Source organism: Mustela putorius, unplaced genomic scaffold (assembly GCF_011764305.1).
Source record: "Mustela putorius furo isolate JIRA1106 unplaced genomic scaffold, ASM1176430v1.1 tig00003853_pilon_pilon_pilon, whole genome shotgun sequence".
NCBI lineage: Eukaryota > Metazoa > Chordata > Mammalia > Carnivora > Mustelidae > Mustela > Mustela putorius.
Window position 1 is genome coordinate 35,699,017 of NW_025422005.1, and position 14,013 is coordinate 35,713,029.

The 14,013-nt window shown below is 36.7% G+C and overlaps 1 protein-coding gene across 8 annotated transcripts in view; it reads left to right on the forward strand.

Annotated features, from left to right (window-relative positions):
• MAST2 (microtubule associated serine/threonine kinase 2) overlaps positions 1-14,013 on the forward strand; it is a 207,783-nt gene that overhangs the window by 42,496 nt on the left and 151,274 nt on the right. The window contains exon 1 of one of the 8 annotated variants that reach the window (XM_013044368.2): positions 13,097-13,281. The exons of the other annotated variants lie outside the window; for them this stretch is intronic. Within the exon in view, the coding sequence (XP_012899822.2) occupies positions 13,243-13,281 (39 nt within the window). The 5' untranslated portion in view covers positions 13,097-13,242. Of the gene's footprint in view, positions 1-13,096; positions 13,282-14,013 lie in introns of those variants that run through there. 8 annotated transcript variants of the gene reach the window in all.

Consider the following 14,013-nt stretch of genomic DNA (forward strand, 5'->3'; position numbering starts at 1 on the left):
CCAAGAGTCTGATGCCCTTGGTGCACCTGGGTGGTTCAGTTGGTTAGGTGTGTGCCTTTGGATTGGGTCATGATCTCAGGGTTCTGGGATCGAGTCTTAGAGAAATAACTTCAGGGCACCTTGGTAGCTCAGTTGGTTGGGCGTCTGCCTTTGGCTTGGCGCATGATCTTGGGGTTCTGGGATCGAGCCCCACATCAGGCTCCTGGCTTGGTGGGGATCCTGCTTCTCCCTCTTCCTCTTTTCCCCCTGCTCACGCTCTCTCTCTCTCTCTCTCTCACCATCTCTCTCAAATAAATCTAAAAAAAAAAAAGAAAAATTTTTTTTAGAGGAATCACTTCCCCCAAATTTATGACTTTCTATAAAAGTACAGTTAGCCAGACAGTGTGATATCAATATAAGGATAGACATGTAGATTACTGGAACAGAATATAAAGTCCAGAAATAGGTAAATGTGCCAAAGTAATTAAGTAGGAAAAATAATAGTCTTTTCAGCAAATGTTGCTGGAGCAGTTTACATGGGGGAAAAAAAACTTTGACCTTTGCCTCATGTTATATACAAAAATTAACTTGAAATGGATAAGATAATAAAACATGTATAAGAAAACACAAGAGAAAGTCTCTGATTTTGGGTGAGGTAAATATATCTTAGAGTACAAAAGGTAGCACAAGTCATAAGAGGGAAAAAAATCTGACTATAAATAATTTTTGCTGTTGAGTATTAATTTTTAATGGGATAGAGACAAAATGAAGTGCATTTACAATAAGGTGAAATGGAGAGTGACATGTAACATTGTTAAGGTGAAATGGAGAGTGACATGTAACATTGTTAAGCCATCAAAGAGATAATTGGTTTTGTTTGAATTTTCAAAAAATATCCCTACCTCCTTTGGAGATACAAATCCAGAAATCATGATAAGTAATACTTGCAAGTAACTCCTATGGGCTTACCCATTAATTCTACTCTTTTTACTCCTACTCAGGAAAATATATTTGAATGAAATGATTGTGAATGCTTTCTACTTTACAAAGGAAGTAAATACTAGCTAAAGCTGTAGGCCTATACTCTATGTTCTTATCCTGCCACTTAGTAATCATATAAACCTAGGGAAGTCACTGAACTTTAATCATCTGTGTTCTCATCTTTAAAATCAAGATAATTATAGGGCTTTCTCATAGAGTTGTTAGGATAAAGTGAGACAATTCATGTAAAATAACATAGTGCCACATTTGTCATAAGTATGAACTAAATGTTATTCTTTATTTGCATGCCTTTAGGTACCTTAAATAGTAATAGAAGCAGTTATTTATAATACAGGTTATACTTATGGGAAACTGCTGGATTAGATAGAAGAGAATCAATAAATAAGAATGAATTCATTTATAACTTTGAGGGTTAGATTGTGGTAACTTTAACTGAAATTAGGTATGTAGGAAAAGGAACAAGCTGGGAGAGGAAATTAATGAGTCTGATTCTTAGCATATTGATGATGGGTCATATGGTATAGATACCCATTTATTTATTTTATTTATTTGAAAGATTTTATTAATTCCTTTGAGAGAGAAAGAGATGGAGATAGTGACAGGGATAGCACAGCACAAATGAGGAAGAGAGGGAGAAACTGGCTCCCCACCTAGCAGGGAGCTCGATGGCAGCCAGATCCTAGGACTCTGGGATCAAGACCTGAGCTGAAGGCAGATGCTTAGCCTACCGAGCCATGAGGCACCCCTAGGTATGCTTTTATAAATAATTTATTGAGATGAAATTCACGTAAGTGTAGCCATTTTAAAGTGAACAGTTAGTGAATATTTAGTACATTCACAGTGTTGTGCAACCACCACTTCTGTTCATTTGTAAAACATTTCTGTCACTCCTAAGTAAAACCCCTTATTCGTTAAGCACTTCTCTTTCCCCTTCCACTCCACTGGCAACCGTCAGTGTGTGCTCTGTCTCTATGGATTTATCTGTTCTGGATATTCCCTATAAATGGAATCCTACCCCATGTAACCCTTGTGTTTGACTTCTTTGGCTTATCATGATGTTTGGATGCTCTGCCTATATTCTAACATATATTAGTACTTCATTTTTTTGGTGACTGAATACTTTCCCATTGTATGTATTTTTTTTTTTTTAAGATTTTATTTATTTATTAGACAGACAGAGATCACAAGTAGTCAGAGAAGCAGGCAGGGAGAGAGGAGGAAGCAGGCTCCCCACTGAGCAGAGAGCCTGATGACGGGCTTGATCCCAGGACCCTGAGACCATGACCTGAGCTGAAGGCAGAGGCTTAACCCACTGAGCCACCCAGGCGCACCGCCCCCCCTGCCATTGTATGTATTTAACACTGTTTATCCATTCATCTGTTGATGGACATTTGGAATGTTTCTGCCTTTTAGCTGTGGTGAATAATGCTGCTGTGAACATGTATGTATGTATACATGTTTGAGTACCTGTTTTCAATTCTTTGGGGTTTAAATCTAGGGGGTGGAAATTGAGGGGTCGTATGATAATTCTATCTTTAACTTGTTAAGAAATTGGGATACTGTTGCTATACCATTTTATATCATCACCAGCAATGTGCAAGGATTCCAGTTTCTCTACACAGTTGCCAACACTTATTTTCCATTGAAAAAAATCGTTATTTTTTATTATACTATCTTGGTGGATATGAAGTGGTATCTCATTTGATTTGTATTTCCCTGGTGACTAATGATGTTGAGCATCTTTTTTTAATGTGCTTTTAAAATCATTTACATGTATTTTTAGGAGAAATGTCTATTCAAGTACTCTGCCTGTTTAAAAATTTTGTTGTTGTTGAGTTGTAAGAGTTCTTTATATATTCTGGATACTAGATCCTTATCAGATGTTGATTTGCAAATATTTCCTCCCATTCTGTATTTTCTTTTCACTTTCTTAATAGTATCTTTTGATGTATAAAATTTAAAAATTTTGGTGAAGTCTAATTTATTTTTTTCTTTTTTTGCTCGTGCTTTTAGTCTCCCATCTTAAGAATACATTGCCAGATCCTGGGTCTTGAAAATAATACTCCTATGCTTTCTCCTAAGAGTTTTATGGTTTTATCTTGATATTTACTTCCATTTTGAGTTAGTTTTTGTATATGGTGTGAAATAGGGGGGTGCAGTTTTATTTTTTTGAATGCGGATATCCACTTGTTAGATAACCTTTTAAGAGTTAGAAATAAACACCTAGAGTAAAGTAGATCAGTTTTAGAGCTATAGATAGGGATTTAGAAGCTGTGGGTTAAATCATGCAAAAGAGTACAGAGAACAAAAAGGAATGTAGGAGAGCACGAAAAATTTATATGTGAAAGGGCAAAATAGTGAAGTATTCAACTTAGTAAGATTTATAGGAGTTTAGATTATTCACTGTCCATTTGAGAATTGCTGTCTTTTGCAGTCTTAGTTTCTTCTTTTTTGTAAGAGGAACATGTTTCTAATGCCACCTAGTGTCTTTTTAAAGTACGAGGGTAATATTTCATAAGAGATTTGATATTAAAAATTGAGAGATTTTCATAAGATTGAATAGGACATTAGCAGCTTGGTTGCTTGTTCTCACGAATATCTTTAAGAAAGAAGCAAAAGAACAGACCAGTTATTTTCCTGAACAAATTCAGAGCTGAATTTTAACTTGGATTTGCTAAACAAATCCAAACTTGGATTTATCATATCTTCTGCAATAATTTGTAAATTATTAGAGAATTTAAGGTATATAACCTTAAAAAATAGTGGGCTTCATATTTTTAAAAGACATTTAAAATTAAAAAAAATTTTTTTTACTTAAACTGGTTGATTAGAATTATTGAAAGACCTCTTGTTGAATTTGTTAAGGTTTAGAATACATGAAAGAATGTTTTTACAAGTGTTTCATAAAATATCACATATGTAAAAAAAATGGTATTGTTAAACTACCAGTTAAAAGCTATAGGTTTTGTTCTGTTTTTGTTTTAAATCTTGTACAGAAAGTCTTTTAAATGTATTATTAATGTCATGTACTGCTATCATAGGTGTATTTAAGAATGCTGAGGAAAGATTGAGAAGATGTTGGATATTGGTACATTATTCTTTCATGTGGATAGGGTAGGATTATTGGAGATATTTGAGTTAGGGTAGAAAAGTAATGATCTTTACTAGACCCTAAACTTTGGTTCCTTTACATATATTATCCTTTATTTTCTCAGGAACATTGTGGGGTAGATATAATCATCTTATTTCATAGGTGAGGAAATTCAGTCTTGGAGAGGTATGTTCATTTGTCCATTTATTCCACAAATATTTATGAAGTACCTGCTATGTATCAACACTATACTAGGTGCCTGGAATAAAACACTGAACAGAACAGTTAAATACTTTGCTGTAGGACATTAAGTGAATGTTAGAGCAGGCATTCAAGACAAGTTCTGACTCTGAAGTCTATTTTAAGACTTGTAAGTAAATGGAGGGGGAAGTCTTTGGCAGGTTGGATTATTTGAATTGCATTCCTCTACCCTGAATTGATTGATTAATTGATTGATTGATGTATTTATTTGACAGAGAGAGAGTGAAAAAGGGAATATAAGCAGGGGGAGTGGGAGAGGGAGAAGCAGACTTCCTGTTGAGCAGGGAGCCGATATGGGGCTAGATCCCAGAACTCTGGGATCATAACCTGAGCCTAAGGCAGATGCTTACCACTGAGCCACCCGGGTGCCCCTCACCTGGATTTACTGATTTTCTGTTTGGATATTGAAGACTTTGATCAGGATTACATATAGGGAGAATTTGGTTTTGATTACGTAATATTTTCTATGAGTAGAAAGGATTTTCTGTTCTTTAGAGTAGGCAAGTAAAGAGAAAAATACATTTAATTATATTCCACATATTAGGGTCCTGGCAGCAAACAGAACAGGCAAATTATGACATTTTAATAAAGGGATATGGATGGGATATACTGAAATGGCAACAAACGTATAGTACCTTCTGCTTAATAGCAAGTCCTGAATCCTGAAAGGGTGAGGGTGAGGGGAGGAACTGATTCTTGGAACTTGGGAGTTAGAGGGCCTATTTATGTAGAAGGTGACCTGATAATTGGCATAACTTGTGGTAGTGGGATGCAGCCAGCCTAACTTGACCCTCTAGGAACCACCTCAGGAAAATAAATTGCCCCCTAATTTCTCTGTTTATCCTCTTTTCTTTCTTTGACCTTTTGTTGGTGCTACCTGTTGGCTGAATCCAACTGGACAGAACAGGGCAAGGGAACCTTCTGATATAGTTCATAATAATCCTACATTTTGGGGTACAGAGGATGGTCTGGAGGGGCAAATGGAGATAACAAGTTTTGAACTTATTCAAGTTGTAATCAAGTACATTGCAAGTTTTGAACATTGACCTTATACATAGTTTTGATTATGAATTACTTTATGTTAAATTATATCACAGATCAGGAAGTTTTCAGCTGTTATTTCGTCAAATACTTTTTTTTTTCCTCCTTCTGTCTTCTTCTGGAATTGCTGTTATGTGAGTTATTGGTGCTTGATGGTGTTGCTGAGTTCCCTTAGTCTGTTGTAATTTTTATTATTCCTTTTTCTCTCATTCAGTTTGATTGCTTTCTATTACTCTGTCCTCCAGGTCACTTGTCCAGTCTTCACTTTTTATAGTCTACTGTTATTCCCTCTAGGGTATTTTTAATATCACTTACGGAGTTCTTCATCTCTAACTGGTTCTTTGTTACGTTTTCTATCTATTTTGGGTCTCACTGAGGTCCTTCACTCTTTTCTCAAATGCAATGAGTATCTTTGTGGCCATTACTTTAAATTTTCTATCAGGCACATTACTTACCTCTGTTTTGCTTAGGTCTCCTGCTGTGATTTTGTCATCTTCTTTGACTTGGGACATGTTCTTCTGTCTCCTCATTTTGTCAGCTACATCTCTTGCTCTTTTAAGTAGTCATCTGTAAGTAGTCAAGAAGAGGTCCTGTAGTGCCCTGCAGTGCTGTGTCTGTTGTTCACCAGAACCTGGTGCTTCAGGGATGTCTCCTCCTACATGTGATGTGTGCACCTTACTGTTGTGGTTGAGCCACATTTACCTTCAATCTGGTCATCTGTAACGGCTCTCTTTTCCTATCGTGAGCAGGGTTTGGTCCCTTTGTTGTTAGTGGGCCACTCTGGGGCTACCTTGGGCTTGAGTTGATTCAGACCAGACATCCAGTAGCACTGAATTTCAGGGTGGTCTCCCTGTGTTGCCCCCTGAGAAGCTTTTGTTGATAGGTGGGGCCTGCACTCAGACCAGCTGTCTGTGTCTCCTCCCTTTCTACCATCTTCCATGTGGCTCTTCTCTACATTTAGCTGGGGAGAGTCTGTTCTGCCAGGCCTTGGGTCATTTCCTGGACTTTTTACACTAATGTGGATGTTATCCAGGTATATCCATGAGAAGAGGTGAGCCTAAGATCTTCCTGGATCATCTTTCCAAGTTTTGTAGTTTTACATTTAAATCCATGATGGCTTTTGAATTATTTTTCACATATGGTATAGTATAGTTCAAAGTTCGTCTGTTTGTGTCTTGTCTTACCTGTGGATGTTCCCTTACTCCTGTACAGGTAATTGAAAGGTCTATACTTTCTCCATTGAATTGCTTTTACACTTACATGTCAAAAATAAACTGGGCATATTTGTGTGGGTTCTATTGGTCTATGAGACCATCCTTAAATCTTAGCATTGGTTAGAGTGATTCCTTATACTTTATTCTTCTATTTCAAAATTGTTTTAGCTATCTAATGCTTTTTCATGTAAAATTTAGAATAAAAGTTTGTTTCTACCTATAAGAAGTCTTGCGGGGATTTTGATAGAGGTTTGATTAAACATATTTGCCTTAATATATTAGAATAGCCTTTTCATCAATATATTCAATATCTTAAATATCAAATTTGCATGAAAAATCCTCACATTTCTGTCCCCTTACCTTCTTTATTTTCTTTATTGTGTTTATCATGTTCTAACATACTGTATATTTGATATACTCATTGACTTGTTTAATGTCTGCCTATACCCGCTTTAATGTAAGCTCCAAGAAGTCAGAAATTTTAATCTTTTTTTTTTGAGAAAGAGAGAGAGAATGGGAGCGAGCAAGCAGGGGTGCTGACAGAGGGAGAGAGAGAAAATCCCAAGCAGAATCCATGGCCAGTGTGGAGCCTCACCCGGGGTTTGATCCCATGGCCCCCCGAGATCATGACCTGAGCTGAAATCAAGAATTAGACGCTCAGTTGACTGAGCCACCAAGCACTCTTTATCTTTTTAAATTAACAGTTTTATCTCTACTACCTAGAATAATGCCTGATACATAGAGGATACTTAATTTTTATTCTACAATAAAAATACTTCCCAAAGAAAATGATTTCCTGTGAGGTTTCATGAGGAATCTTAACTGTAAAAATATGTGAATTCTAAAATAGGGGATATCAGATAATCAGTTGTCTTTTTACCCTGGGGAGCATATTTTTCCTCAATAAAAAGCCTACCTATTTTGAAGGAATTTTACTTGACTGACTGAGTTTCCATGTAACCAACAATAAAGAAGACTCTTTTGTTGAACCTGTCATGAACCATAGAAGCTCCAGGTTCTGTGCTTTGTGCTATGTGCAGTGTCACAGGCAGAGGCTGTGGTGGGTCTAGTGAGAAAATCTCTGAGACTGCCTTTAGGGCTTAGGTTTAGTAGCAAATTGACTTTTCTCATTGTGCTTACATTGGCATGTTTACCATGTAAAGCTCCTTATAGCTTTCCATATTGAAGTAGTTACAAGATATTCCCTTTTTGATAAAAGAAAGAATGGTAATTTATGTTGAGAACATATGTAGATGCAAAGTAGTCTAAGAATTTATGTATTCAACTTTATTTAGGCAGATACTTAGTTTTAACCTAGTTGTTGCTAAATAGTCTTTCTCTTTTTTAAGAGTTTATTTATTTGACAGAGATCACAAGTAGGCAGAGAGAGTGAGAGGGAAGCAGGCTCCCCGCTGAGAAGAGAGCCTAATTCGGGGCTGCATCCCAGGACCCTGAGATCATGACCTGAGCCAAAGGCAGAGGCTTTAACCCACTGAGCCACCCAGGCGCCCCTTAAGATTTTATTTTTAAGTAAACCCTACACTCAGTGTGCAGTTTGGGGCTCAAACTTCTAATCCTGAGATCAAGGGTCGCATGTTCTACCAGCCACGTATACCCCCAATAGTCCTTTAAAAAAAAAAAATATTTATTTGAGAAAGGGAGAGAGTGAGAGAGTGTGTACATTTGAGGGGAGGGGCAGAGGGAGAGAATCTCCAAACTCTACACTGAGACCTCCCAATCCTGAGATCATGACCTGAATTGAAACCAAGAATTGGTTTCACCAATTCTGAACCACCCAGGCGCCCCTCTGTCTTATTAACACCAAATTAATGTAGAATAATTGATGAAGATGTTCTCATCTTTTCTAGGCTAACCAACCCTCCACCATCTGTTCTATTTAGTTAAATATGCATGTTCTAGCAGAAACACATTCCTACATATAATTTCTATGCATGTTGCATTCCCTTTGTGGGTCCTAGATTTATTCAATTATGAATTAAAGGGGTTTCAGTTAAATTAATACATTCATTTATAAATCAAATTTATTTGCAGCAGAATTCAATGTGAACTACTAGGGTAATTTTTCTTAGCAGTCCTTAGGTCTAAACCCTTCCTTTCCTCAATGCTGTATTTACCAATCTTCTAATTATTTCTCCCTTCATGTTAGATACTGTCATTAGGCATAAAGCTCCCAACTCCTGCTATTATCTTCATTATCTTTATATTCAGCAACCATATGGAATCTATTAATATTCTGCATTATAGTTGCTGGACCTTATCATCATTACTTCTAGTCTACCTGTATACTCTCTTTGGGACTGTAGTTTGTGCATTGTCATACCACTGAAATGTTCGCCTTCTAAAATCATAATGCTGGATAGCCTTCTCACTACAGCCTGGTAGATTTCAGCTTACTCATATGCTTATTATTATTATTATTTTTTAAAAGATTTATTTATTTATTTATTTGACAGACAGAGAACACAAGTAGGCAGAGAGGCAGAGAGAGAGGGGGAAGCAGGCTCCTTGCTGAGCAGAGAGCCTGACGCGGGGCCCATCCCAGGACCCTGAGATCATGACCTGAGCCGAAGGCAGAGGCTTTAACCCACTGAGCCACCCAGGCACCCCTCATATGCTTATTCTTAAAGCATACCAGTTCTTAGGCTTAGATTCTTCTGATTTCTTCCTGTTCTTTCATCCTTACTTTCCTCCCTTTTTAGCTTTGATTCCATGGTCCATTAACTAACTCTTTAGTCAATGTCATAAAACTTTTGTCCCATTTTTTTGTCTGTCAGTCTGGTAAATCAGTCTGGTAAAACTTTTATCTTTGTGTCACTGTAGTCTACTGAAAAAGGCACATATGGAACGGATTGGTGGCCCTATAAAATTATGATGGGTAATGTCAGTCAGTCCTCAGCATTGCTCACCAGTCCTATCTTTTTATTTAATTAACTCATCATCTTGTTCTCTACATTATCTTCAGATTTCCTGGCTCTTCTCAAATCTCCAACCTCTTTGCTCTCTGCTGATTTCCTTCTTTATTTTGCAGAGAAAATAACTCTAATTTGGAAACTTCTTTAGCTTCTTTACTATTAAGATTACAGATATTTTGTTGTCTGTACCTGCTTTTTATAATGTTAGAGTGGAAGAAGTATTCCTTCTATCTCTGTTTATGCTCTGAAAACCATCCATTCCTCCTCCTCCTCCTCCTTCTTCTTCTTCTTTTTTTTTTTTAAGAAAATTGGCTGTCAAAGGATAGAAAAGAATTAAATGGAAGCTGGAAATGCTGTCTAGATTCTGTTTTTATTTCCTCATCTCCTACTTAATCTGTAACCCACTGCAATTGGGCTTCTGCTCCTATTACACATTTACCCCGAAACTGTTTTTACAAAGGGCACCACTGACTTTCATGTCAGTAAATTCAAGGGTGTTCTTTGGCCTTCTGGCAGCATTTGTTATTGTCAGCCTTCCCTGAACAGTCTTTTCTTGGCTTCCTTAATAGCATTTTATTTTCTCTCATTTCTCTGGTTTTTCTTCTGTCTCCTGCAATTTAATCAGTACTTAATCAATATTAATATTAAAAAGTAAGGGTTTCTTAGGTTAGAGAGAAGAATGCAAAATTTGTATGAAAATTCACTTTTTTTTTTTAAGTGGGTTATTTTAGAGAGAGAGCATGAGCAGGAATGGCAGAGGGAGAAGGAGAGAGAATATCAAGCCGACTCCATGCTGAGTGCAGAGCCCAACTTGGGGCTCTATCTCATGACCCTGAGATTGTTATCTGAGCTGAAATCAAGAGTCAGATGCCTAACTGTGCCACACAGGCACCCTAGAACACGAAACTTTAAAGGAACCAGGTTGTGGAAGGAAATTTGCGCAGAGTACACTCACTTTTGTCATTAGATATAGTGAAAAAAGTTAAAGAGTCATTGATATATGTTATTTAAATTATTCTTTCAACAGTCTTATAAGGTAGATGACTGCATTTCTTTGCAACCACAAAGGATGCGAGATGGAGAAGGATGGTTGTGTTCAGGAAACTGTGTGTTTTTCTTTCTTATTGGAAGGCTCAGGTTACAGTAAGGTAGTGGAGATACAATTTATTGTTTCAGTGTTCTGGGGTGCCTTGAATGCCAAGAGGAGTTTTTTTTTTACTTAATTTTTTAGATAGTAAGGGCTGGTTGAGGATTTTTAAGCTGTGTACGGGAAAGGGAGACTATCATGGCCAAGGGCTGATAATCTGTAACACTAGTTTCAGTGACCAGATTGATACTTCTACTGGAAGCCTTTTTGGACTTGTCCTGATGTAATGAACTGAGCCCTCAATGACCTTCCTTTTTTAGCACTTTGTCTTATCTCTGATAGAATTTCTTACACTGTATCATAATTATTTGCTTATATTTGACTTCCCCATTGGATTTGAGATCTTCTAGAGCAGAATTGTAGTTCATGAGTAGTGTTAATCTTGGTAATCTTTCCCCATGCCTATCTCAGTGCTTATTTAGCATAATAGATGATTCCTGAATTAGTAAATGAATAAAGAGTTTGAATTTTGAATTTCTGATCTGAACAGTTTATCAGACTGCACCATTTATATTTCTCAGGAGATGAATTAGAGACCTATTCCTACCTTGTCTCTGCTGATAAATGTTTTATTTAGTTAATAAAATCTACTTTGATAGAGAAATTCTATGGCTTTAAAAGCCTGTAACTTTGCAGAAGCTCACATAGGGGATAGTATACCCTATGCAAATCAGCTGTCTGTTCAGGTCTTGTGTTTGTTTTCCCCATAGACATAATCCAGCCGTTAGTGGTTTAAAGCAGCAGATCGAAAGAGTCCATGGAAATGTGGATTTATTAGCTCTCACAACAAAAGACCACACTGGTTGTCTAAGGATTAGAAATTTGTTGCTGAATGAAAGGGAGATGAATCCTGCTTTCTGTGCTATTTTCAGCAGTATGGCTAGTTCTTGTTCTTACAGTCAGTTTTAAGAAGACCAGAAAAAGATTTTGTAAATAAACTTTCTTTTAAGCCCCAGACTGATGGTACAGCTGCCATAATTATACGAGCGGCAGCTTTTCTTTTCTCCTTGTTGAGTCCAAACTGAATCAGTCTTATGGTTATTGCTATATTTACTCTAAGGAGTAAAATATATATAGTCTCTAAGGAGACCATAACAGCCTTCTTCATATATGCTATATATACCTTTATATATACTTTTATGTGTATACTCTCTATACTATTGAGAATATAACAGTGGTTTTATATATACCTTTACTTGTCAAATTAGGAAATTTGGATCACTATCTCCTGCAGTCCTTTGGGGGGTGAATAATTTGTATAGTATGTCCTATAGTTTGAAGAACGAATGATTACAAATTGGTAAATAATGTTTTAACCCTCCTCCTAAAAATATAGTGCTGCCTTTGCTAACAGTTTTTTTGTGTGTGTGTGTGACTTAATTGGAAACACCACCAGTTTGCTTCATGTTTCCCCTGTGTTTACTAAGATTCAGGAAATTAGTATAAAATTGGAAAGTTTAAAACATTACTTATAGGGTGTTTAATAAAATCATACCATGTGAGCTAACCTTTCACAATATATATATATTTTAAGAGTATATATATGTATATGTATTTCTAATATAAATTAAGACACTAGAAGCATCTTTAAACTTGGCTGAAGTCTTGAAAATGGCAGCCAGTGACCAAAGAAATGATTCCAAGATCATTAAAGCCTGAGTAAAACTAGACTTTTTCATGCTGTGCCCTTTGAGAAGTCTGATGGAATGGGGAGCTTTTCCTGTGACAGTACTATCAGCAGTGAATAGATGAATGAATTCGTCCATGCTCAGAACTCACCACACGTGTACTAGCCCCTTCCAGGACATAAAAGAGCAGGGAAACTGACCTTAGCAGTGATCTTAGCTCCTGAAGAAAGAGGCTTTCTTGACTGCCCAAGAAGTGAAGACCAGCGTATCTAGAGATAAAGAAACAAAAGAGCTTGTGACAGTATCGAAAGAATCTGACATTTGCTTTGTCTATACAAAGGATGAAAGGAATTTTGCCGACTTAGTCAGAACAATAACTGGTTTTACATCAGCCTCAGCCTAAAAACAGGCGTCAGAATAATGTGTTTTTCTTTGTATTTCTGAAGAATTGTTATCTTTTTAAAAACGTAAGTGAAGTGGTTTTGTTTTTGGAAAGGAAAACGTGACATGGATTTTAAAAGCTCAGTAGCTGCAGGTGGAGACTCTCTTGTTTTGCCTGCCAAACCTTTTTAATAAGCAATGAAGTCAGGAAATCAAAGATTGGATTTTTTCTGGGACCTTTATCCTTTTCTTGGTTCTTCAGATATTTTAACCAAAGGAGTATGCCTGGAAAAGAAAAACAAATATGAATTATTTTCCTCTATTTTGGTGGTGATTCAGATGAGATCTGTCTGTACTGCTGTGAAGAAAGACGTGGCTCTGATGTGAGGCAGAGACTTGTCTACTCATACTGGACTGAGAACTGATTAGTGGAGTGGTTGTTAGTGGGCACAGCATGGAGAAAGGGATTGTTTGTCTCTTTACCCAGCAGTAAGCAAGTAGGTAGGCAATAGTAGTTGACTGTCTGGGGAGTGGCTTTTTTTTGTGTGTGTGTCTGGTATCTGTTATGGATGATTCCAGTATTCTGCGAAGGAGAGGGTTACAGGTGAGTAACAGAAAGCCTTTTTACTGATCTTCTTCCTCTTAGTGTCTTTTGAAAATGGTACTAAATGGATTGCTTCAATTTTATTTAATTCATTTGAAGCAAGGTAGAATGCCTCTGAGTTCCTCTTTATTCCATCATGTATAGTTATAATTAGAGAAATTGTCCAAGACCCTTCTACTTTGATAAAAAAAAATGCTGCTTGTGCTTACTTACAATATATTGAATGAGTGGTGCAATTAAATCAGACCTTTGTAGCATGCAAGTCTAATTTTTTATATTAGATATTACTGTTGAGAGATTGTTAACAGTCAACATGTTCTGCTCTTGACCACTGTGCCTGCTTCCCCACCCCCCTCCTTAATTAAGTCACATGTATAATATATATTTGACTCTACACATAGTTTTAGGAACTTTTTTAAAATTACGACTTTGCATACGTATGTACACACATACAAAATAGTCATATATGATAGCCAGATATCTGACATCTGTTTTCGAAGTCTTGGGTAATTTGGCACATGAAGAGGTAAGTAAGGTATAATAATGAAAGGAAAATGGAGAGACTGTAGATAGCATTCACCTGAGTTTCAGTGAATGTCCTTAGCACTAAGAGAAGACATACCACATTTCTTTTAAAATTTATGATCAATTTTTTCATCCTTTATAAAGTAGATCAGCCTGTCTTGGTCTTATTAATAAAGAACGAGCCAGTTTCCTTTAGTCCAACATTGA